We start from the raw sequence: 23,370 nt of genomic DNA, 5'->3' as shown, positions 1-23,370 counted from the left end.
CCTATTCCTGCACTGTCATCGAGTCATCCGCAGTGACGCAGCCCCAGTAATACGGGCTTAGGAGGGAGTTAGGAGCAGGAGGAGTACCCGTGGTGTCCAGCAGAGGGCGAGCTTGTGGCAGGGATGAGGAGTGGGGTATATGAAACAAGGCAAAAGACTTGGAAGAACCATAAAGTTATCTCAGCTTTGTTTTTGTTTACAGTGGTGGAGGAAAAATCCAGAACCTCTACTGTACAGTGTGTTACTTTTAGTAACACATCTGGTTACTTTTAGTAACACACTGTACAAATGCAAGTACAAGTCCTGCATGGGAAATATTTCTAAAGGAAAAGTTTGTAAGTATATTCAGGAACATGTATTTCATTTTTCAAAAGTATCAGACGAGGAAAAAAAAGTCCTCTGTGAATGCCTAACTATTAAATATAATATTTCTTGAATTTATGTAAAGGCACGAGTTCACTCACTTTTCTATAATGATTACCTAATGATTATTTTCATTTTGGATTTATTTAATTGCTTGGTTTGTAAAAAAGTCAAAAATATTGTCACAAATGACACAGCCACCCAAACATTTTTTGTTACAGTACAAACCTTAACATAACAAATGTTTAAAGTTTAAATTATTAAAATGTTGGAACATGATGTGTTTTTGTTAGAAAAAGGATGTTTTTTGTTTAGTAACTAAAACTGCGAGATAAATGTAGTGTAGTAAAAAGTACAATATTCCCCTCGGAGATGTAGTGGTGTAGAAGTAAAAGTACCTCAAAATGTAACTTTAGTAAGGTTAATGTACTTAGTTACACTCCACCTCTGTGGCCCAAAGTGCTTCACATAGAAAAGGAGAGCATGTGTCTTTACCATGAGTCCAAATCAGTGAGCCCCTCTCAGTTAAAGAGAGGCTGTGTGATAAATACCTTGGTGCTGCCCAGCCGTGACTCCAGCTCTCTGCACTCCTCCTGCAGAGAGGCGATTTCTTTGTCTTTAGACAGCAGAGCGTCGGCGTGCTGGGCCAGGTCCCGGGCCCGCTGACGGGCGAACGCCCTCTTGTACTGTTCCACTGACCCGGGTCTCATCAGCGACGGGGAGTTCACCTGAACAACAGCAACAAGGAAATACGTCTTTGAATCACCAGACGGGATTTCCTAGAGGAAGAAACTTTTCCTCTTTCAAAGAAAAAGTGTATCATTTTACTCAGTAGATATCTGGTATAGGTAGAGCAGAGGTACTTGTATTTTCCCTCTGAATAACAGAGGCGTGTCCACCACTGTAGGTATTTTACTATCTGTGGGTCAGTCTCTCATAATAAGAGCCGACTTTTAAGTTAATCAAGCCTCACAAGTCTTTCTTTTTTTGGTGTAGATTTATCAGAGATGCATTGCTGTGCCCTTCAGTGAGCAGCAGGAGGTGAGCGGGGGAGGGGAGAGGTCCCTCCCTCAGTCTGGTGAACAGGTGCAATGTGAAAACAAACCAGTGACCGAAGCATCCCAGACGGAGAGGTAGCCCCTACTGCTCTTCAGGAGATAGAGGCTCTTCCACATCAAGACTAATTACTACATCCAACTTCAAAGGGTGACACCTTGCATGCATGCAGCTTATCCTTAAATTAAAATTATCAACCTAATTATTTACAATTTCACCAACAATGAGTGAGCTGTGGAAAGATACATTATAGTTATTATAGTATTTTTTATATTACAATTTTAGAAAAAGGTTGAATTGTTGCAAATAAATATGATCTTCCAGTCAAAGTTATTCTCGTAATCAAAAATAAAAATCTCCCCCTTCTTCCTTTCCCCCTAATTTCAGCCCCTGGTGGATATTATCTCAGGAAACCTCCTAGTTCCTCCATCCATTCTAGTGATGCATTAAATATTTAATAGGGAGCTGGTATTTTTTCAACAAGGCTCACATTCATCACATGCTGAACTATTCAACTCATTACCGGACATTATGGTGATGTGGTTATTTGGATGGTGCTGCGTGATAATGAGTCACTTTGGGTCACAGTGGGGGGAAAAGCATTTCACACTGAAGCTGAAATGTGATGTATTTAATTTGTGCCGTATACCACTCTGAGGTTGGCTTCCTGCAATTTGCGAGCTCTGTCTTCCAGCCTCTTAGCGAGCACAGACAGCTCGGTGTTCTTCCTCCTCAGCCGCCTGACCTTCTCCTCCGTCTCTGGGGCACTGCTCTTCCACTAAACAAACGGGAAACAAACAGCCTCATCAGACAACGCCTGCAGCAAAAATTAACACTACAGTAGCACAACAAGCATGAAAGTCAATATTTCTACATTTTTGCTTATTCCTGAACAATCGTTTTGGATTGAATGTAGAGCTGGGATGGTAGTTTAAAATAAATGTACTAATTACCCGTTAACCAAACGTAATCACGGAAAGTATCACAATATAAAAATAATTTAACCTGGTACATTTAATTTACGTTTGAAAAACCTACAAATCAACTACTGTGTCTGAGCGCTAGCCAAAAGACACGCGATGTTACGGAAGTAATCAAAGGACTACAATCTTTCAGAGCCTACATTGGATGTTTACACTTTGACAATCACATAACATTAACAGTGGGATAGCACTGCTTTCACTGACTGACTTTTCTCCTTAGAACACAACATGATTATTGATCGCGTTCCCATCCAGGAAATTGAAAGCATTCTTTGAACTAGAGGCTACGAGCATAAGACGGAAGTTTATGATTTCACTCGAGACTTCTTTCACATTGTTACCCTGCTAGTTATCCCCGTTTTAAAACATGTTTCCATAATCTGATTACCTCTTTGTTATGCAACTGTAAAGGAATACAGTTACCTTTTAATGTAATCTGATCACATAATTTCGTTGTTTCTGACACTTCCAAAAACAAAATTAAGATTAAATGGCACACTTCCTACTTCGTGTAACATTTGTGTGTGTTACCCGGAAGACATTCAAAAGATTAATGGGGAAACACTCTGTCAAGATAATGATCTATTTATAAACAGGATAAATGACGCCTTGGTGAAACTATGCACATTAAAAAAGTTTAGTTTTCTCCGTCTGTGCTCTTGGCCTACTTTCTAGGAAGCCTTCAGTAAGGACTGCAGACTCTGCCATTATTTTTAGACTTACCAGCAGGCCATTCTCCTCCCTCAGTGTGGTACAAGTCTTCTCCAGCTCATCGAGGGCTCGCAGGAGTTCAGAGTTCTGACGCACCAAGAACCCATAGTCAGTACCATTCTGGAAAACAAGCACAACACAGACAGATGTTTAGCAAACACAGCCTTTTTATTGTTTTTATAATACACCATGAAAATAGTTTTAGAGAGAAAGGGGATCGAGTTTCATTTCAAAGAATTGCTTAAATCTTGTTCCATCTCTGGGTAATTGGTATGCCTCCCTCTGCTTTCAGCCAATGTTTACACAGCACAATCTAATAGTCGCTGACAGATGACAGCACTCTGAGAAGGCTTTTCATTAGTCCAACTCAATCAGCCTACCACTGGCACTGAATACCTATTACTCCACATGAACTCAGCACTAGAGGACAGAGAGCTGTGGTTGCATATTGAGCTATCAAGAGACAAAGAGAGGGCAAGAAAAATTACAAATACACCAATACACCAACCATACATCCATGTCTATTCAAACTCTTATACCAGAAAATATATGCAGCTAAGATGGAATGTATTAAACTTGTAATATAGAATGAAAAAGATGCTGTCTTCACCAGGAGACTATATCACAAAGGACCGATAGAGAGCTTTGTTACATGGTGCGATGACAATCATCTGACGTGTAACATCAGCAATACATGAGTTTGAGGTGGATGTTGGATTAAGAGAGAGATAGGATAAAACACAAATGTGCAGCCATGACAGACAGTACTTCAAATATGGATGTTTCTGTAAATAAGTTACATCATTTTAAAATGCTTTGCACACATCTACAACCCGACAAAATATAGAATCGGCACATATTCAAGTTGGGCATCCAAGATTAGTGTCCCCAAATGTGAAATACGGGCATAATCCCCCTTCTTTGTTCCACAGTTTAGCATTAAATAATGTCCAGAAAAGCTTTGCAGAACATTATGATGTCACAGGGAGGTTGACCATTGACAATTTGGAGAGAACAATTCTAAACTCTATCATTTTATCCTTATTAACATTTGTATGAATTGTTTTGTCAAATTAGCATTATTAGCGTTACATTTACGAGTCGGGGCACAACTGGGTTTTGTGAGGTCACAACCATCAAAATGTAATCAGTTCAGTCCAAGTGGATGTTTATGCCAAATTTCAGGAAATTCCCTAATGAAGGCATTCAAAAAGAATTATTGAATATTGGATGAGAAAGTCGTCCAACACTTTGACATCAAATGTTACAAAAAAATATACATATAATGACAAAATTAATTAAAAAAAATTCAGTCTATCAATTTTTAAAATTGGACGCTGGAGATCTGTGAAAAGTACACAAAGTTTTCTTGTGGTTTTACATAGTGTCATAACCCTGAGCTTGTTATCTTGTGAGCTGTTAGTGAATAGATAGCTCTATAAAGCAGCAGTCGATGTGGCACACTGTCAACGTGGCAGATTGTTAATGTGGTGATCAAGAGGGTCATCATTTTTCGTCCATGTGGAGGAAACCTGGAAGTGGTGGAACCTCAGATTGCTCTTTAATTTGAGGAGAATGGATGGCACCCTGCCTCTGACACAGGGGTGCCCAGAGGCTCAGAGGGAAGAGAGGAGACCTGGCACACATCAGTGTAATGTCTGCAGAGAGAGCAGATGGGCAGACAGGGTGAACAGATAAGCTGGAGGTAAAGGGAGGGTTTGTCCTCAGAGTGAGACACAAAAAGGTAATAGAGTGGTGCAGGATTGACATCTTAAACCTGCAAATGAGTAAGCAATAGCATCTTACCACTTTGCGTTCTCTTGCCTTGAAGCCAAAGTTTTTTTGAAAATGTTTTGGTTAGATGCCTGAAATAAGTCCTGTGGTCAACGCACTTGTGTTCAGGATTTATTTTACCTTACAAAATACGTCACCAAATACCCAGCTTGTAAATGTCTGAAGCTTCTGTGTCATAAAAGAGCAAAATCTACGAAGTCCCTGAATGCAACCTCATCATGCAAAAAAATGTGCCATAAACGGGCAACGGATCTTATTTTCCGAAATATTGAAAAAGAAAAACAAAACTTGTTTTTTGTCAAGGGAGCGCTTGCAATGCTAACTTCCGGGTTGGCCTTTAAAAATACATAGTCAGTGCACCACCCTATACAGCCTCATGTTACTGTAGTGTCCAAAGCACATGTAGCAAAGTGCCTCTGTGGTACACCACAAAAGCAAACAGATGGCTCCACACGTGAAACACCAGTAAACCTGTCTCCGTTAATACTCCTGGGACCTCATTACTAACCTTAAATAGCCCTCTGCCACTTTGACACGCTTCTAACATCACACAAAAAGACAACATGAGAAAAAAAATAATCATGTGATGTCATCTTTTGAGATTATGTTGTCTTGGTAACTGCACATGATGGCCAGTCTGGTGGCTCTCTGGAGGGTTGTTTACGCTACTGTACCTTTTACTTTAGTAAACGCTAATGACCAGCTGTTTACTAAACCAGCACCTGAGGCTCCATCTTGTTCATCCTCCAGTATCATTGTGATGGTAAAACTGATTATTTGCTGAGTGGGCATGGAAAATCAGAGAATTTTGATCTGGTATGGAAAATCCAATATCATAATTAACAGATTATTAGCTAAAAAAAAAAAAAACCTGGTCATGGAAAGGCCCACTGCCAGTTCCCAAAATTAAGTCTGTTTTTGTAAATTTCCATCGCTATCAATAAGTTGTGAACAGCTTGCAGTCAAAGCAAAGATGTGATCACTATTTGACACTGTAGGCATAAAAGATGCTTCATGGACGACAATTATAATCAATACAGGCAGTGAGTGACTCAGCAGGAGCGTTCTCCTTAAACCTGAATGCTCTTTTTGGGCTTGACACCAGCTAAAATCCTTTAAGGAAATGTTGTCTCATTCATTTTTGTTGAGCATGACCGCGCATCAAATGTTGAAAGGGGCCCTATTTTACTTTTGGGGGATTTCCCTTTACTGTAATGTGTTATGTAGGTTTTTGAGCATGTATATGGTCTGCAAAGGCTGAAATCCTAAAGTTCCCTCCAGAGTGAGTTTCTCTCCGATACATGAGTACCAGTGGGAAGCTTTAAGTAAGAGGCAGCAGCACAAAGTGTTCAGTTTGAATTGCTGGTTGTTAGAACAGCAGCCGACTTCATGACAGGCTTGGTGCAGAATCAGAAAAAGTGAGGGTGTTATCTGTAAAATAAAAAAGGTAAAAATAGGAATGAAGAACTTAAACAATCCTCCTACACATAAGACAGAAAAGTACGTAATACTGAACCACAGTTATATAAACAAGCCTTTAGAATGACTTTACAAAGTAGTCTCATAGCGATGTTAGAGGTGATACACAGGATGCTATTATTAAAGTATGCCAATGGCAAAAGGACATACAACACCACTAAAAGTCATTGAAGTTATGCTAAAACACTGCAACTAGCAGAAATAGTTGCAGCCTCAATGAGTTTTTTTTAGATAAAAGCAGAGTTTTTATGTTGCCTCAGATGAGACTTAAGTGTCCTTCAGAGTTATTTTACTATCAGTTCAAAAGGAGCCGGTCCCAATGTCCCAGCCTTCTTCTGAGGAGGTCGATACTAAAGCCCAATCAATCACCTCAGAGGAAGGCCAGCCAGAGGGAACCCAGCCTCCGCATGCCTCCATTCGGATTCTAATGATGTTGGAGTCCGTCCATGTCTTGTAATTGTTCCCTTGGAATCACACGGAAATACACCAGGGCTTTTCTCAAGGTTTTTTACGGAGTAAAAAACCCACCCTGCCCTTGCTTCATTTGCTGCAACAGTAAAGGGCTGCAGGTGGTGAGGTCCACTCAAGGCCAGTGTATTAGTATTCAGCCGGTTTCCTCTCTCATAGCAGAGTTGTAGCTCATATTGGCCTGGCTCGGTAAAGGAGGCAGATGACGCTCAGCAGCAGCAGTGCAGGGGTCTCTGCACAAACGTCTGTCAGGAGAGGCTGAGCCTAATGGAGCCTTCTCCCTCTGCTCTGTGTGATCTGTCTGCAATCATGGTTACAAGCAGATAACTGAGGGGAGTATAAAACACTCACTGCACTGACACTGTTTAGCATACTGTCCCTGCCAGCAGGGCCTCGAGCAAACCATCATGGACAAAAAGGGGGATTTTTCATTTGTCTTTCATTGTATCAATAGTTGTCAGTATGGGTAAGCCAGTCTTGAAATGTAGCAACATACATTCACTTTTTTTTTTACAAGTACTGTACTGAAGTACCTGAGTATTATCATTTCATGCTAATTCATACTGTAGTTATAAACTACATTTGAAGAAGTCAATACTGAACTTGTATTCCAATATACTTTTTAATGGCAGCTTAAGTTACTTTATAGATTCAGATTATTAGCTAATACAAAATATAAATCAAAGAAATACAAATTGATATATAATTAAGATATTCAGCAGCAGTATACAAATAAAAAAAGTTATAACTGTTATTAATTGGTCCCACTTTTACTAGCTTTGTTAGACACATTAATGCATCAAAAATAATCTAAATGGGCTATTACCCATAACAAGTACTGTTGGTGCTTGAAGTTAATTTTGATGCCAATACTTATGTATTTAAGATTGTGAATGCAAGAGTTTTTTCTTCTTCAAAAATATATTTTACAATTGGATATTTCTATTTTACTTACATAACAAATCAGAGAACTTTCTCACTACTGTGTAAAGCTGATTATTTAATGTGATTTTATGGGAAACATTTTTTTGCTTCCATTCATAATATATTAGGCTGGATTTCATCCTAAATGCAGACTAAGACATGATTATATAAGACCTCAAATGAACAGCAGAGTAAGCCGAAATTGTCCAATTCCCATCTTAGTTCTGTCTTTGCTGTGGGAGCATTTGAGCAACTGCAGCTGATAAAAAGATGGGTTCTGAGCTCCTCCTGATAACTGGTGCGTGAGATATTTTGTGCCTTGAGTCAGCTGTCTACTCGTTTGATGCTCGTTCGATTTAAAAAGAGGAGTTTAATCACATCGGGTTTTCTAGGATTATGAAAAGGAGTGCAATACTTTACTTTCCCGTAAAACAGCATTTATAGAGAAAATCCCCTTTTCATTGTGACACTGACACCTTTTCTTTATAGGAGATCTTTATGCGTGACAATAATCCAGATTATGAACCCAACAATGTTGCAGGTTCCTCTTGAACTCAAAGCATACCTAACGAAAGACGAGCTCTACCTCACATGACTGTCACAGTGGTGCAGCACAGCAGGCTGTCACAGCACCAACATGTACTGGCCTCGTTAGTAAATGGAGCAATGCTGAGTCACTCTACTCCCATTTATCATAAATTAAGCTTTAAAGGTCAACCAAAAGAACAGCATTGCATTTAAGGTGTTCACACAATTGTTTGGCGGACCTAACAGTAGGGCTGCACAATTAATCGTATTTTAATCGCAATTACGATTTTGGCTTGCAACGATTAGAAAAACAACATAATCGAAATAAAACGATTATTTTATTTTAAATGTATTGGTTTTTCAGTTGAATTATACTTAAAGTTCAGGGTAATCAACTGTTAAAAACATACTGTTCACATTTTTTTTCAATACATGGATGTTTTCAAAGTAAATGGATAATCGTTTTTAATCATCGTGATATCAATTATTGACCCAAATAATCAAGATTATGATTTTTGACATAATCGAGCAGCCCTACCTAACAGCTCAAAGAATTGCAAGAAAACAAAAAGAAACATAAAGCAAGCAAATAGAGAAAACATGATCAATTACCTGGAAACTCCAGGTAACCATTTCAATATTGAGCTTTCAGGGCCAGGATACATTGCTTTTGTTAAATTTCGGAAAGAAAATTAGAATACATTTTAAATTACAGGGGACTTAAGTAAAATGTGAGTTCAATTGATCATTAAATATTGTATTTATTTTTACATATTCCTAGGGTCCCACAATTAGATTATCCTTTTGTCTGGGAGGACGGCGGGCTTTTGTAGGGCGTGTGGAAATGTCGACAGTCTGGTTTCACAGAAACGCCAACATCAGCATTATTAGCTGACAGCTAGAGACCCCCCCCCCCCATAAGCCTCTAAGGAGCCGGCAAGACAAAGACACAGACATGCACACACACAGGTTTCCCCATTGTTCATCTCTTTGTTGGACAAGATATCCAAAGTGGCAGTATTAAAGCAGCATCAATGCAGCCATACAGTTTTTATCACAGCCGCGACCAATGTAAAACTAGGGTCTGCTGCTAGAGCAATGCACCAATATACCACTAATTATACCAATTGGTGGTACAAAAATTAAAAACTATTATTTCCAATGCTTTAACAGTTCGTGCAGAAACAACACAAAATGTACTTTTGGCTAAGCCTGGACGGAAAAGCACAGTGGAAAATGAATTAACTGACTTGCATAAAACAGAAATATTAGAATTCGGTTAATCATTGTATTTCTCACAACATGCCCAAGTACTTGCTGCAAATGGTGGCAGCTTAATTTTTCAAAAGTCCTTTAGTTTTTAAATATAATTACAGTAAGAGCTTCTGGAGAAATCTAATGACCATCCTACATTTCCATTTCCGAACACTCCTCGTTAATTTTCATAATTGCACAGGCTGCAAGTTCTCGCTGTTGAGTTTCATTCAGCAGTGTCGCTCCGAGGATTGGTAGGAAGGAGGCAGTCTGCTGAATCTGTAAATGTGTCTACATTAGTTCAGTCTATGTCCGCTCCCAGTAATAATGGAAGGAGAAATGCCTCCTCCCATGGACCCCACCCTTACACAGACTCCTGACCTGAACACTGTTTTAATTACCAGCGGAGACGAGAGACAGAAAACTGTAACCAGCCTAGACAGGCAATGGCAACCCTTCGACTGAAGTGGATACTAATGGACTTCACAATATCAGTGAAGTGTTACAATTTAGAGCCAAATCAATGACTCTTTATCTCTCTCCTACGGGACGGCACCAGTGGTTTTCCAACGAGTTTTCCTGAACTGCTCGGCTGCTCGGCTAGGGCTGGGCGATATTAGGAAAATCCAATTTCTTGATATTGATTTTGTGACAATATTGTAGGGTTTAATATTGACAAAATATATTTACATTAGGACATTTATTCAAATGTGGACTTAATGATAAGGCAGGGAAAGGCAAATAATAAAAAAACTAGAAAAGTCTGGTCATTTCATAAAAATGAGCCTCACTTAAAGGTGGGGTAGGTAAGTTTGAGAAACCGGCTCGAGATACACTTTTTGTTATATTCCATGGAATGCTCTTAACATCCCGATAGCAATGAATATCTTAAGTGCTTTGACAACAAATCCATAAAAAAATGTCATCTGTGGAAGCCGTAGTACTGTAAAAAGCACGACCAATCATCTGAGCCGGCCAGGCTAAAATAACTGGATGGCCTACCTTCCTGTCAGCCTTCCATCTGTGCACAAACTTATCTCGTGCCCTCATTGGTCATGTGCGCATTTGTGTGTGTTGGAGGAGGGGCTCTGTAAGGAAGTGGCTGATTTTTTCCGGCTGTGTATTTTCAAATTCTAGCACACTCGAGCTGGTTTCTCCAAAATTACCTACCCCACCTTTAACTGTTGTGCAGTCTTTAAAACAATAAACAAAAAACATTACGATATTACATTATCTTTAATCTAAGACTTGTTTCATATCACCATATCCATATAATATAGGTATGTTTGCAGAGTCCAATGTTATTCAGTGTGTTTTCTCCGGTACACTTTGAGTTACAATACAATATGAATTAGTCTTTGTTGTTTTACTTTATTATCATATAAATCTCTTGTAGTTTAGCACGTTTGTGACTTTCTGTGCACATACATTTTTCAATGCAAAGAACACTAAGACATGTTTGTCTCTAATCCTCTGGTGCTTATTATTACGCCCCACTAAAAGGTTATATTCTTGGTCGGGTTTAATTGTCTGTCAGAAGATTCACGGGACAAACTACTGGCCTTATTTTGATGGAACTTGGTGAAAGGGGGGAACATTGGCCAAGAAAGAACATCACATTTTCAGACGAATCCAAATTATAGGGTGAATAAACAAGTTTTTTAGCGAGATAGGGTGTTTGGCGGAAGGTCGGCGCTCTCCAAGGGCCCTTCTAGTTTTTATAGGTTTTTCAAAACATGGGTTGGGTTAGGATTAGTAATAGGAGGCTGTGGCTCAGTGGGTAGTGTGCTGGACTTCAAATTTGGGGATAACAAGTTCAAGTCCCACTGCAGTCAGCATGTCGTTGTGTCCCTGGGCAAGACACTTCACCCCAAATTGCTCCTGTGGGGATTGTCTACAGTACTGAATGTATGTAAGTCGCTTTGGATAAAAGCGTCTAACAAATTACATGTAATGTAATGTGATAAGAACAATTAATTATTACTGTGGTCAAGCAGGCAATATCACCCTTATTAATAGGACACAAAACTAGCGTTAAGTTTATTTCAGATCTATGGTATTGCAAAACTTTCTTATGGTTAGTAAACAGGGAGAGTGCCATCTGCAGTGGTCTCAAACAAAGCAGAGAAATATATCTTCAAATGAAAAGAACCAAAAAGCAGTTTGTGGCCCGAGGGATTGTTATTAACAGCCGCTCTCTCCCTGTACTCATATATAAGTCATGAAGAAGCCCTCTTAAGTGTCCTCTCAAACCCCCTCTTGTATTTATCACAACTAAACCCCCGGGGGTACCTGACGGTGACAGATTATGGAGTCTCTCTTGCTGCGTTAGAGAACAAAGAACCAACACGAGACTCCCCTCTACTCCCCCCAGGCATCCAGCCATCTACCTTCACTGCCCCTCATGATGTCCTCTGGGTGAGGTTGTGCAAAATAAATTGAAATGCAGTGTCTGGAAATGCTTGTTGGTGACTTTTCCCTCCCATACCTGTAGATCATACCAAGTACATACATTTCATAAAATAACCTTTACGTGGCATTCAATTTATATCCAGGAATGGGCTTTCCAAACATGAGATTGATGTCCAAGCTCCCAGGAATGGGCCAGACGTTGAAGGATATTTCTGTAGAGAGCAAATGGTGGTACTACAACTTCCATGACATTCGAGTGACGTTATTAGCCCCAACTAAAATGTTTAATCGACTTACATTTGTAAAGAAAAATTATTATACATTATTTTATTTTTAGCAAAATCAACTACCCAGTACAATCACTGAGAAAGTAATTTTTATTTATTTATTTCATTAAAAACTAGTAAAAATGCACTAAAAACAAATCTAGAGTGCATGCCCTATGGGCCCAAAACCCCAGAAAGGTCTCATTTATTTACGCAACAGAGTAAAGCTTTTTTGGCCTCATGCGCCACTTAGCAGCTTTAATAGAAATGAAAGGGTTCCAACAACCAGTTCTTTTTTTACTTCCATGGTCATGATGTATTCTCATGTAGCCAATTAATCGTTTGCCAGTAGTGATTTCATGCTCAATCCAAGTTAAGAAATCAACATAGAATGCATGGAAACTATGTTTTCTCATTCACAATACATGCTGTAACATTAATTATGATACCGCATCCCGTCCTCCTTCAGATCTCGCCTCCATTACGACTTGGAGCTTCTTCGTCATAAAAGCATTACAAGCCCTACAGACACAGTAATTATAATACAAACTAGCATGGCAGCCCCATCATCTCACAGTCTGCAAATAAAAACGTCACAGTCCCCTGAGCATTCGAGGGGCTTAATAAGGTGTCAGACATGCAGAGAACATCTGGTCTGTTTTAAAGTCAAAAGATGAACAGAAGGAGGGGTCGCCAGATTATTCCATTTAGCGCAGTGTCAGCAGAAAATGGATAGAGGGGAGACAGTATGCAGCCGAGATGATTTGTGTCTCCCCCGACCCTCCACAGGTTCAACCCCCTAGAGCAGGGGTCACCAACCTTTTTTGGGATGAGAGCTACTTTCAAAAAATAAAGCAAGTCAGGGGCCACTTTTACTCCTCTTTTTTGTTTGTTTTTTGCAGTGTATATATTTAGCACATTTTAACATTATTATATGCTTACCTTTAACCTTTGTGTGCTGTTCGGGTCTGTGGGACCCGTTTTCAGTGTTTACTAAAAGAAAATGTAATTAATTTAATTATTTTAACCTGCTTTATTTGGTTGTGGACATCACATCCTCTAGGAGGTCCGGGGGCATGCACCCCCGGGACAATGTTTCTTTTAAATGTTGAAGTTAAATGCATCACCTAAAGAATATATCTAGGATTAAAAGACTAATGTCACAGCAGGATTTGGAAAAACTTGTCCATGCTTTTATCTTCAGTAGACTGGACTACTGTAATGGTGTCTTTACAGGTCTCACTAAAAAATCTATTAGAAAGCTGCAGCTGATTCAGAACGCTGCTGCTCGAGTCCTCACTAACACTAAGAAAGTGGATCACATCACTCCTGTTCTGAAGTCTTTACACTGGCTTCCTGTGTGTCAAAGAATAGATTTCAAAAATACTGCTGCTGGTTTATAAAGCACTGAATGGTTTAGGCCCAAAATACATTTCTGACCTCCTGCTAAATGATGAACCATCCAGATCTCTCAGGTCTTCAGGGACTGGTCAGCTTTCTGTCCCCAGAGTCAGAACTAAACATGGAGAAGCAGCATTCAGTTCTTATGCTCCAAATATCTGGAACAAACTCCCATAAACCTGCAGGTCCGCTGCAACTCTTACTACTTTTAAATCCAGGCTGAAGACTTTTCTTTTTGTCGCTGCTTTTAATTGAACTATTCACATCTTAAACGGCACTGTAACTTTTATCCATGTATTTTTTCTTTTAATCTTTCTTTTATTAACTTTTCTTTTTAAATACTGATTTTAAATGCCATTTTCTTAATGTCTTTCATTTTTTGTAAAGCACTTTGAATTGCCTTGTGTTGAAAAGTGCTAAATAAATAAACGTGCTTTGCCTTGCATCAATCTGGTACACTTTGAGCACAACATGAATGTATGGATACAGCTCTCAACACTCATATGAAAGGGAGCTGTATACTTTTCAAATCAAATCAAGTTTTATTCATATAGCACATTTAAAAGCGATTTTTGGTCGAGCCAAAGTGCTGTAAATGTAATAAAAACACATTACTACAATCACAATAAAAGACAATCATTTACAACAGAAATATAAAAAACAAAAACACAGGGAAATGTCAGGTGTCATACTCCGCTCTGACTAGAAGGCCAGAGGGAAGAAGTGTGTTTTTAGTGAGGATTTAAAAAACCCTGGAGTGGAGTGCACCAGCTGGGCGTAAGCTGGGCGTAACTCTACGTCCGACGTAGAACCGAAGGTTAAGACCAAACTAAAGTTATGACTATTGCACCACTTAGACTTAAGCCCTGTATGCGTTGCGCCCGGGTGTAACTTTTACGCCTAGTATGGAGCAGGCGTAAATCGGAAAGAGAGACTAGTATCCATAGTAACGTAAAACAGGCAAGAAGGAAAATAACTATGGCAGTGCATCTTGTTTACATGTTGTAACAACAAAAGGGCATTAAGACGAGAGTCGTCCGTGATCGAGCAAACCCACTTGACATCTATTCAGTGAGCTGAGAGAGGTTTTCTTTTCGGCAGACAAGTCCTTTTTGATTTAATCGAGGAGATCTCCCCTCAACAACAGAACGGATCAGACCGAAACGCTGCGCTCTCCCCAACCTTGCAGGTGCTGATTGCGCTCAGATTTGACTTTAATACTGTGGTAGACATGATTAATGTTCATCGCACAACTGCATGTCGGGCTATTAGACACGTTTCCTTGGCTCTCCAGCGCCACCTTAGGAATTATATTTACTTACCAACACAAGAAGAAGCAGCAAAATCCTCCTGGCATCCGTGAAGATATCAGTGGACGAGTTAACCACAATCACATAATAAACAACATATAGCCCTGTATATTTGTAATATGAACGCTGTTTTTTTGCAATTGCATTTCAATAAGCTCCCATTGTGACCACATATTTTCACTAGGCCGTTTTATAGCCTATTTTATTCAAAGAATACACACAAGAACATTAGATAACAAGATTTGGAGAACTATTAACATGAAATTGAGATAAATACAACAAATATGATTAGAGAATGATGATTGACAAATTGTCTTCTTCAGTGATTCTTTGCTGATTTTTAAGAATTATAATTTTGAGTCTTAATTTGTCCTTCTCCAGCTCAATTTTGTCATGTTCCGCTGTAGTTTTGCGGTCTCCACCTCAATCACGAACAATCTCTTTCTCCACCAGTTCACGCTGTAGCTCTGTAAAATCCCCCTTTCTTTTTCGGGGTGTGGGCGTCATTTTTCTCTTCTTTTGGTTTCTGTTATCCATGACTTCGTTATCCAAATCTTAGTTTGCTCTGAATGGAGGAGTTCGAGTGTTAAATTATGTAGACGTGTGTTGCTTTGCAACAATTACTGTTTTGCGTGTATTCACGTGGACGCGCATCTTAAGACCAGGCGCAGCTACGACCTAGACTAGTCAGGCTTGGTGCACTCGGTGTAAATTCAGATCACTAAGTCGGACGTAGCTAAGCCCGACGTTAGAGTTAAGACTTTTTTACGCCCAGCTGGTGCACTCCACTCCTGGTGTCTCGGCCGACCTCACATGGAGGGGCAGAATATTCCAGAGCCTAGGGCCAGCTGCTGCGAAGGCTCGGTGCCCTCGGGCTTTGAGCCTGGTCTTGGGCACGACCAGCAGCAGCTGGTCAGCAGACCTTAAAGCTCTGGCTGGGGTGTAGCGATGGAGGAGTTCGGCTATATAGGCCGGAGCCAGCCCATTTAGGGCTTTAAAATTGGAAGTGTAGTGAGGCCAGAATTGGGGTGATGTGATCACGCTTTTTGTGGCCAGTCAGAAGACGTGCAGCAGCGTTTTGTACTGGCTGCAGGGCGTTTAATTGAGGCCTGGTCCATACCCACATACAGAGCATTGCAACAGTCCAGTCTCAAGGTAACAAAAGGCATTAATAACCCTTTCTAGGTCTTTAAAAGATAAAAACGACTTGGTCTTGGCCAATAGTCTTATTTAAAAAAAAAGAAGCAGGATTTGACTACGGTGCTGACCTGCTTATCAAATTTTAAAGTGCTAGTGAAGGTCACTCAAAGGTTCATGACAGAGAGGAGGATGTTTTCATTGAGAGAGCCCAGAATATCAACCGGAGAGGCTGGAGGTTGGGGTCCAAAAAAGATGACCTCGGTCTTGCTCTCGTTGAGGTTAAGGAAGTTTTTGCTCAGCCAGGATTTGATCTCTATCAAGAAGTCCATCAACTGCTGTGAGTGTTTGACATTTGCTTTGAGAGGCAGATAGATCTGTACATCGTCGGCGTAGCAGTGGAAGGGAATATTGTGTTAAGTGAGAATTGAACCTACGTAGGGGCAGTATGTACAGTAAAAAGAGGATGGGGCCCAGGATAGAGCCTTGGGGAACCCCACAGGTAAGAGGGGCTTTAGCAGAGGAGAAGGCACCTCCAATAATCCAAACATCTTTAGAATATGATCACAACCAATAACAAATCATTTAAACTTGTTTATTCTTATCTTATGTTACATAATTAACATTCTTTATTTTTATTTATGCATATTTCACTAATCACTCCCATTTTAAACTGTTTTTTTGTTTTTTTTACTGTCCTATAGTACACATTGGAATGATTTCTTTCTTTATCTATATTAAATAGATACAGTTGTGCTCTCCCTAGCTCTCTCGCTCGCTCTCTCTCTCCCTCTGTCTCGCTCGCTCACAGAGGCTGTGTATAATAATAAATATATTTGTAAAGTCGGGGGACACAAACAGGATTTCGAAAAGTGGGGGGGACATGTCCCCCCTGTCCCCAGTGGAAATTACGCCATGCGTCAAGTGCAATAAATAAATATGAAAGTTGCAACACACACAGAGTAAAACTCTGGCCCTCATGTGTTGTATAGGCTGGCACGACTAGGCTGTTCAATGGGGCTGATGTGTTGTGTAGATTCTGCCAGAAGGAAAATCACGGTCACACTCCTTATGAAGCAGTGAGCTGCCGCTCCACAATTGTTTTTCTTCCCGACTGCAACGCTGGTCCCGCAAATCAAGCAAGAACGTGATATACATTGTGGGGGTGGGGGTAGGAGGGGTGTTAGATAGATATAGAGTTGTAGTAAGTAGATAGAGTTCGCTATGATTGAGGTTTTGTTTATGCATTGGGTAGATTCTTTTAATTACATTTCCTTTTATGTTTTGTGTATTTTTTACATTTTGTATTTGCTTGGCGAGCTATTTTTAGAACAAGCCCTGCATGCGACTCACGTTGCCCTTGAGGGCGACTAAGTGCACCGTATTGGCTACCCCTGCCCTAGAGCATCATAAGAAAATAACCCTTAATCTTGTCAAAGATAATTGCAGCATTCAGCAAGCCCGAAACCCCCGCTATCTGACTAGCAACAGCTTAATGTATGGCATGGCACAACAGACACACTTAGAAAGGGTTTTACTGCTTTAATATTTAAAACCACATCGGTCATCATAATTGGGATTTAAGTGTAGGAAGACATACTCGAGTGCATGGACAAAGAGCAAGCATCCTCGTTTACAGAACTCAGATTTGTTTATGGCCTACAGTATGTACTCAAATTAAACTACATATTGACTCATGTATTGAATGTTGTATTCTCAAAATATATGTTGGTTCATTTATCTTTCATTTAATCGTTTATTTGGCAGGGACAATGCACAGTAATGAACACTTAAAACATTATAATGTATCAAGCGTAACAGTGCCAGATTTAGCTTTGAGCTAATTTCCATCCGCAGTGCCACTTTGTCAGCATGACATGAAGTGTAAAGCAATTTTAAAAAGACATTAAAATTGGCATTGACGTATTTTTGGCAGTATAGGTGGCGTTACAAAGTTATGTGACTGCCTTTGTTAAATGGAGCTTTAACAACAAATAATCAAAGTAAGCAAATGACAAATATAGGCAAACCATTCAGCCAATTTCATTTTAAAGATTGGGCTGACCCACTCAGCATAAAATGAATTAAAAAGAATACATCCAACCAAGTGCTGCATTAACCGTGTCGCCATTTTTATTGTTGCCAAAAAGCCCTTCCTCCCCCTCTGTCACTGTCATCACTAGAGCCTCTTCAGCCAGCATCTATTCACCACCAGCTCACTGATAAAAAGCTGAAGAATTCCCCCGGAAGTTTCCAGAGAAGAGACAAATTCTTAGTGAACACTGGGAATTCCCCTTCCTGTACCCAGCCAACATGTAATTTAAATAAAAAAACGTATTTTATTGTTATGTCACTATAAATGACAGAACAAGATCATATTTGTTCATTTAAGTAATGTATCTGTTATGGCAATGGAACAGTATATTGATTGGACTGTCCTTGACAATATGAGTGAACACTTTCTTTTACCTTCATTACTCTTCAATACAATAAATGAGGTAGCGATCAAAATCAAGTTAATAGGTTGTCCTTAAAAGCACAGCATGTTTCTTTATACAGATCATGTGATATCAGAAGTAGGCTAAGCCATGAGGCAAATGTTGTATATTTAGCATATTCAGAACAACATGTGGCCGTTAATGTATTTTTAACGGAGCACATGCAGTTTATCCCCGGGGTCCTGTTGGAATGGGATCAATATTGAGGGAAATCTGTACCGCCAATTTTCCACCACAAGAAGTGTAACATTTCAGAGACGTTTCTAGTCCTGCTGTTTTCTGAATAAAAGCAGTAACATTGCAGGGACAAACACTTAAAGGTCCCATGTCATGCTTTTCCGGTTATTACCTGTCCCCTTGCGTGTTATGAAGGTTTTTATGCATGTAAACGGTATGCAGAATCACAAACCCTCAAAATACACCCTGTAGCGAGTAAAACTCTAATGCTGCGTTCACACCGGACGCGATGCGATTTTTGGGGGCGGCGCGATTACATGTAAAGTTAATGCAGAGACGCGGACTGACGTGAATAAGCTCCGACGGCGAGCATGAAGCGATGGACGCCGTGCAAATCACGCGATTGAGGCGATTTGAAGGGGGCTGCGTCAAATGCGAGAGTTCAATTTTTTCAACTCAAGCGTAAAATTCACGTGACGCGTTCTCGCGAAAGCCAATCAGCGTTGGGATTCCTTTTGACATCCCTCTGACGTCCTGCTGTTAATCAGTTGTAAAGATGGAAGAGATGATCTTTGTGGCTGTGAGTGAGTTGAACACATTACAAAAATAATTTAACAGGACAATCACAGCTCTTTACATCAGGCAAATGTATGCATCACACAAATGTATGCATCACACACCGGTTCCTTATCTTCTTCTTTTGCTTAATTGTGGTTGCGTTACCACTATTTGCTGGACTGTCCATTGTCCTTATTTTTCTTTACTGTTTCTTTCACAATATAGACAAGGCCATATTTATTTATTTTCTCTCTATAATTTTAGCTAAGTATTGTGGTGATTTTTCACCAGTAAGTAATTATTGCACCGAGGAGGTAACAAAAATATGCTTTGTTATAAGTGACTTTCTATTTATTAAATTGCCAGAAAACATGCTATATAATGATATTGTGTTGAAGTTGTTGGCCCTACCCTTGCACCACCTATTTTGGCATTGCCATGGCAGGTTTGATAAATAGCAAGACTGAGAGGTTCCTTAATGATGAATTATGCGTGTGTGAATATTGAAAATCACTACCTGAAAGCCTGTAATTACCAGGAACTGTGTGAGAAAGCCCATTTAGAAAAACATGGGGAACACCATGCTGGAAATGTTTCCAGCAGACAGAGCTATTAATAAACCAATCACACTGAACAGCAGAGGGCCAAGGTGGTCAATAAACCCCTTACGACAATGTTGCACTATTGAAATGTCTAGACATTATTAAAGTTTTACCCCTTTCCAAGTCACGTTCAATAAATGCACATCTGGCAGAAACACTCCAGTAATGATAGACCTAAGTGACCTTTGTTGACATTCAGTCGGTCAACAAAATGAGTCTCCATTTCTTCCTGCAGGCAAAAAGCAATTCCCATTGTGAGGGGGAACGCAGGTAATCATGAGATTAATTTCGCCAGCAGTTTGGGAGCTGGCCCAAATGAAGCAGGAATGTTACAGACACCAGAGAGACCTTGGAGAAAGCCAAATATGTCGCTGTCTGGATGCAGGCTAATGAGGACAAAGAACCAGAAACCCTCTGTGATATTAGGATTAAGGATAAAAGGCAGGTGTAAAAGATGGTGAAAAATAAAACACCAACCGAGGTTTAACAGAAACTAATTCCTGCCTTGATTGGTACTTGTGTACTATTTATTTATATTTAAACTGATCAGGAAAGCTGGGTCTGTCATCGGCATCAAGCTGGACCCCTTTGAAGCTGTGGTGGAGAGGAGAACACTGAACAGGCTGTTGTCCATCATGGATAACCCCACCCATCCTCTCCACCTGCAGCTGGACAGACAGCGGAGCTCCTTCTCGCTGTCACAAGGACCGATACAGGGAAACATTCCTGCCCACTGCAATAACTCTGTACAACAAATCACCCCTGGCTGGCAGAGAACTCTCTGCTCCATAGCTTCACTTAATAGCTGGACTTAAACTCCCACTGTACATTTATATTCAATTTAATATTGAATAATCTATTTATTTTTAATGCTATTTCATTTCTATTTCAGAAATATTTTGGACTGTTTATTGCCTTGTTTCTTATGCTGCTGCAACACAAACATTTCCAACATTGGGATCAATAAAGTACCTATCCATCTATCTATCTTCACTGTGATTAAGGTATCATAATTAAGATCTGTAGGAGTATGAGAGGGGAGTGACAGGAAAATAGGAAACAATAAATGGTACCTTAAGAGACCTCTGCAGTGTTAAAAAGCATTTCTAATACTGCCAAAACCATGATGTTAAACGTGACACACATTTAATATTCAACATTGCTTTATAAAAGCTTCAAAGCGTTTGTCACATTTCTCTTTTTGTGACAGCAAATCTGGACATCAGTAAGCAATAGTGTGAACAAAACTGCTGTAGATCAACAGGATATATTGTGTGCATCAGACATACAGTGCATGTTCTATTGAAGAGATGCCCCACAGTCCTGGCTGCCCAGCTGTGAGCGGATGCGACAGCGGACACAGTGTCAGACTCGTGTTCCGTGGAGAGAGACTCAGCCAGACAGCGGTGTTTGGGCTGCGAGAGTGAGAGACCAATACTCTAGAGATTCCCCCCACGCGCTGCTCTATCAATTATTCACAAGTCGTAACATGGCTGGCCAGTGACACACACACACACACACACACACACACACACACACACACACACACACACACACACACACACACACACACACACACACACACACACACACACACACACACACACACACACACACACACACACACACACACACACACACACACACACACACACACACACACACACACACACACACACACACACACACACACACACACACACACACAGCAACAGGAAGGTTTGTGTGTGTACATTTTTACACAGATGTTATTTTTATCTGAATTGTCTGGTCTTGCCCGTTTTATATTATTATTGGTGGGTCACAACAAGAAAGATGAAGATTTAACCTTGAAGTTTAGATGCACATTTTCGCTATCTTCTGATGTATCAAATACTGCATTTCAACTCAGTATGAAGAGAGGAAAGGAAAACAATTCAAATATGGTTTGAGAATATGGTTATTTTGCAAACAAATCACATAAATGAATCGCTCATTATAACTGTTATTATAATAAATAGAAGAGAAAATGTAACTATCTTGCCAGAGAATTCTCAATGCTTACAGAAAATGACAACATTACAGTCAAAAACACAACAGAGTAAGAACTATAAAGAGTATAATAAATAATACTAACCCCAGATGGAGTAAGATAAATGAAGAAAAAATAAAAGTAATAAAAGATCAACTAAACTAGTAATATTGTGTAATATTTAAGATTGAATATTACAGAAAAAGTGCAAATGATCTGGATATTAGTGTTTTTACAGTGTATATTTTTGAGCTTTGTTTAAATTGAGGAGGGGGTATAATAATAATAATAATAATAATAATATATACATTTCTAAGGAGTCAATTGTTCAAAGCAACATTATAAAAAGGTCCAGCATAATGGTTATAAGGTTCAAGATCAAAGACTTAATCAGAACTCATAATTCAATAAGTAAAACGCTATAATACATCTTCTTTGGGATCATTTCTCATAGGATTACAGGCAAAGTAATGGTAGTATAAGCTCTTCTACACAGACACACCGTTCCATTTGTAGTCCTCCCAAAGGTACAAACTGGATCGGTGGTGAACACTTAACCCTCTAGTCGAGTATGACTGTCCTCCTTCTTGGTCCTTGTGGGTCTTCAGGTGGGCATAGAGGCCGATTCTGGACCCAATTATTCTTGTGCAGTGTGGACAGGGGAATGTAGTGGTGGAGGGTTTGGGTTGGACCTGTTTGGTGGTTGATCTCTCCTTCCTGAGTCTGCGATTATCTTGTGCAGCATGGCAGAGGTCATCATTATATAGTGCAGCACCCTCACGGACAAGGTTTCTCCAGGTCACCCTGTCTGTTGCCATGTCTTCCCAAGCTTTTAGGTCTATGTGGCACTTCTTTAGGTTTGTTTTAATGTTATCTTTGTACCTCTTCTTTTGGCCTCCAGGGGCCCATTTCCCTTTAGCAAGTTGGGAATAAAGGACTTGTTTTGGGAGGCGAGAGTCAGGCATGCGGATAACATGGCCAGTCCATCTGAGCTGGTTTTGGGCAATGGTGGCAGTGATGGTGGGAATGTCAGCCTCCTCCAGGACGCTGGTGTTAGTGCGCCGATCTTCCCAGCTAATCCTGAGGATTTTTCGGAAGGATCTCTGATGGTATGCCTCAAGTGCCTTTAAGTGCCTGCTGTATGTGGTCCAGGCTTCTGATCCATACAGAAGAGTGGGAAGCACCACAGCTTTATAGACCAAGATTGGTCTTTGCTTGGAGGTCACGGTTCTCAAAGACTCTCTTCCTTAGCCTTGAGAAAGCCCTACTGGCACAGCTGAGGCGATGGTGTATTTCATCATCAATGACAGCTTTTGATGATAGGAGGCTGCCAAGGTATGGGAAGTGGTCCACATTTTCCAGTCTGATGTTGTCAATGAAGATGTTTGGGGGTAGGACAGGCGTACTGCTGTTTGGTGGTGGTTGGTGGAGGATTTGG

General features: G+C 40.1%; 1 protein-coding gene across 7 annotated transcripts in view; it reads right to left on the bottom strand.

Moving 5' to 3' along the window:
- The window catches only part of tspoap1 (TSPO associated protein 1), a 71,166-nt gene that overhangs the window by 35,981 nt on the left and 11,815 nt on the right, over positions 1-23,370 (bottom strand). For all 7 annotated transcript variants that reach the window (XM_079651228.1, XM_079651231.1, XM_079651230.1 and 4 more), the window contains 3 exons: positions 3,126-3,233; positions 2,069-2,197; positions 915-1,091 (listed from right to left, as the gene is read on the bottom strand). In XM_079651228.1, coding sequence (XP_079507354.1) covers positions 915-1,091; positions 2,069-2,197; positions 3,126-3,233 — 414 coding nt within the window. The remainder of the gene's footprint in view (positions 1-914; positions 1,092-2,068; positions 2,198-3,125; positions 3,234-23,370) is intronic.

The sequence above is a fragment of the Notothenia rossii genome, assembly GCF_949606895.1.
Source record: "Notothenia rossii genome assembly, chromosome: 9".
NCBI classification, from domain to species: Eukaryota; Metazoa; Chordata; class Actinopteri; order Perciformes; family Nototheniidae; genus Notothenia; species Notothenia rossii.
This window is presented reverse-complemented; position numbering and strand designations above follow the sequence as displayed.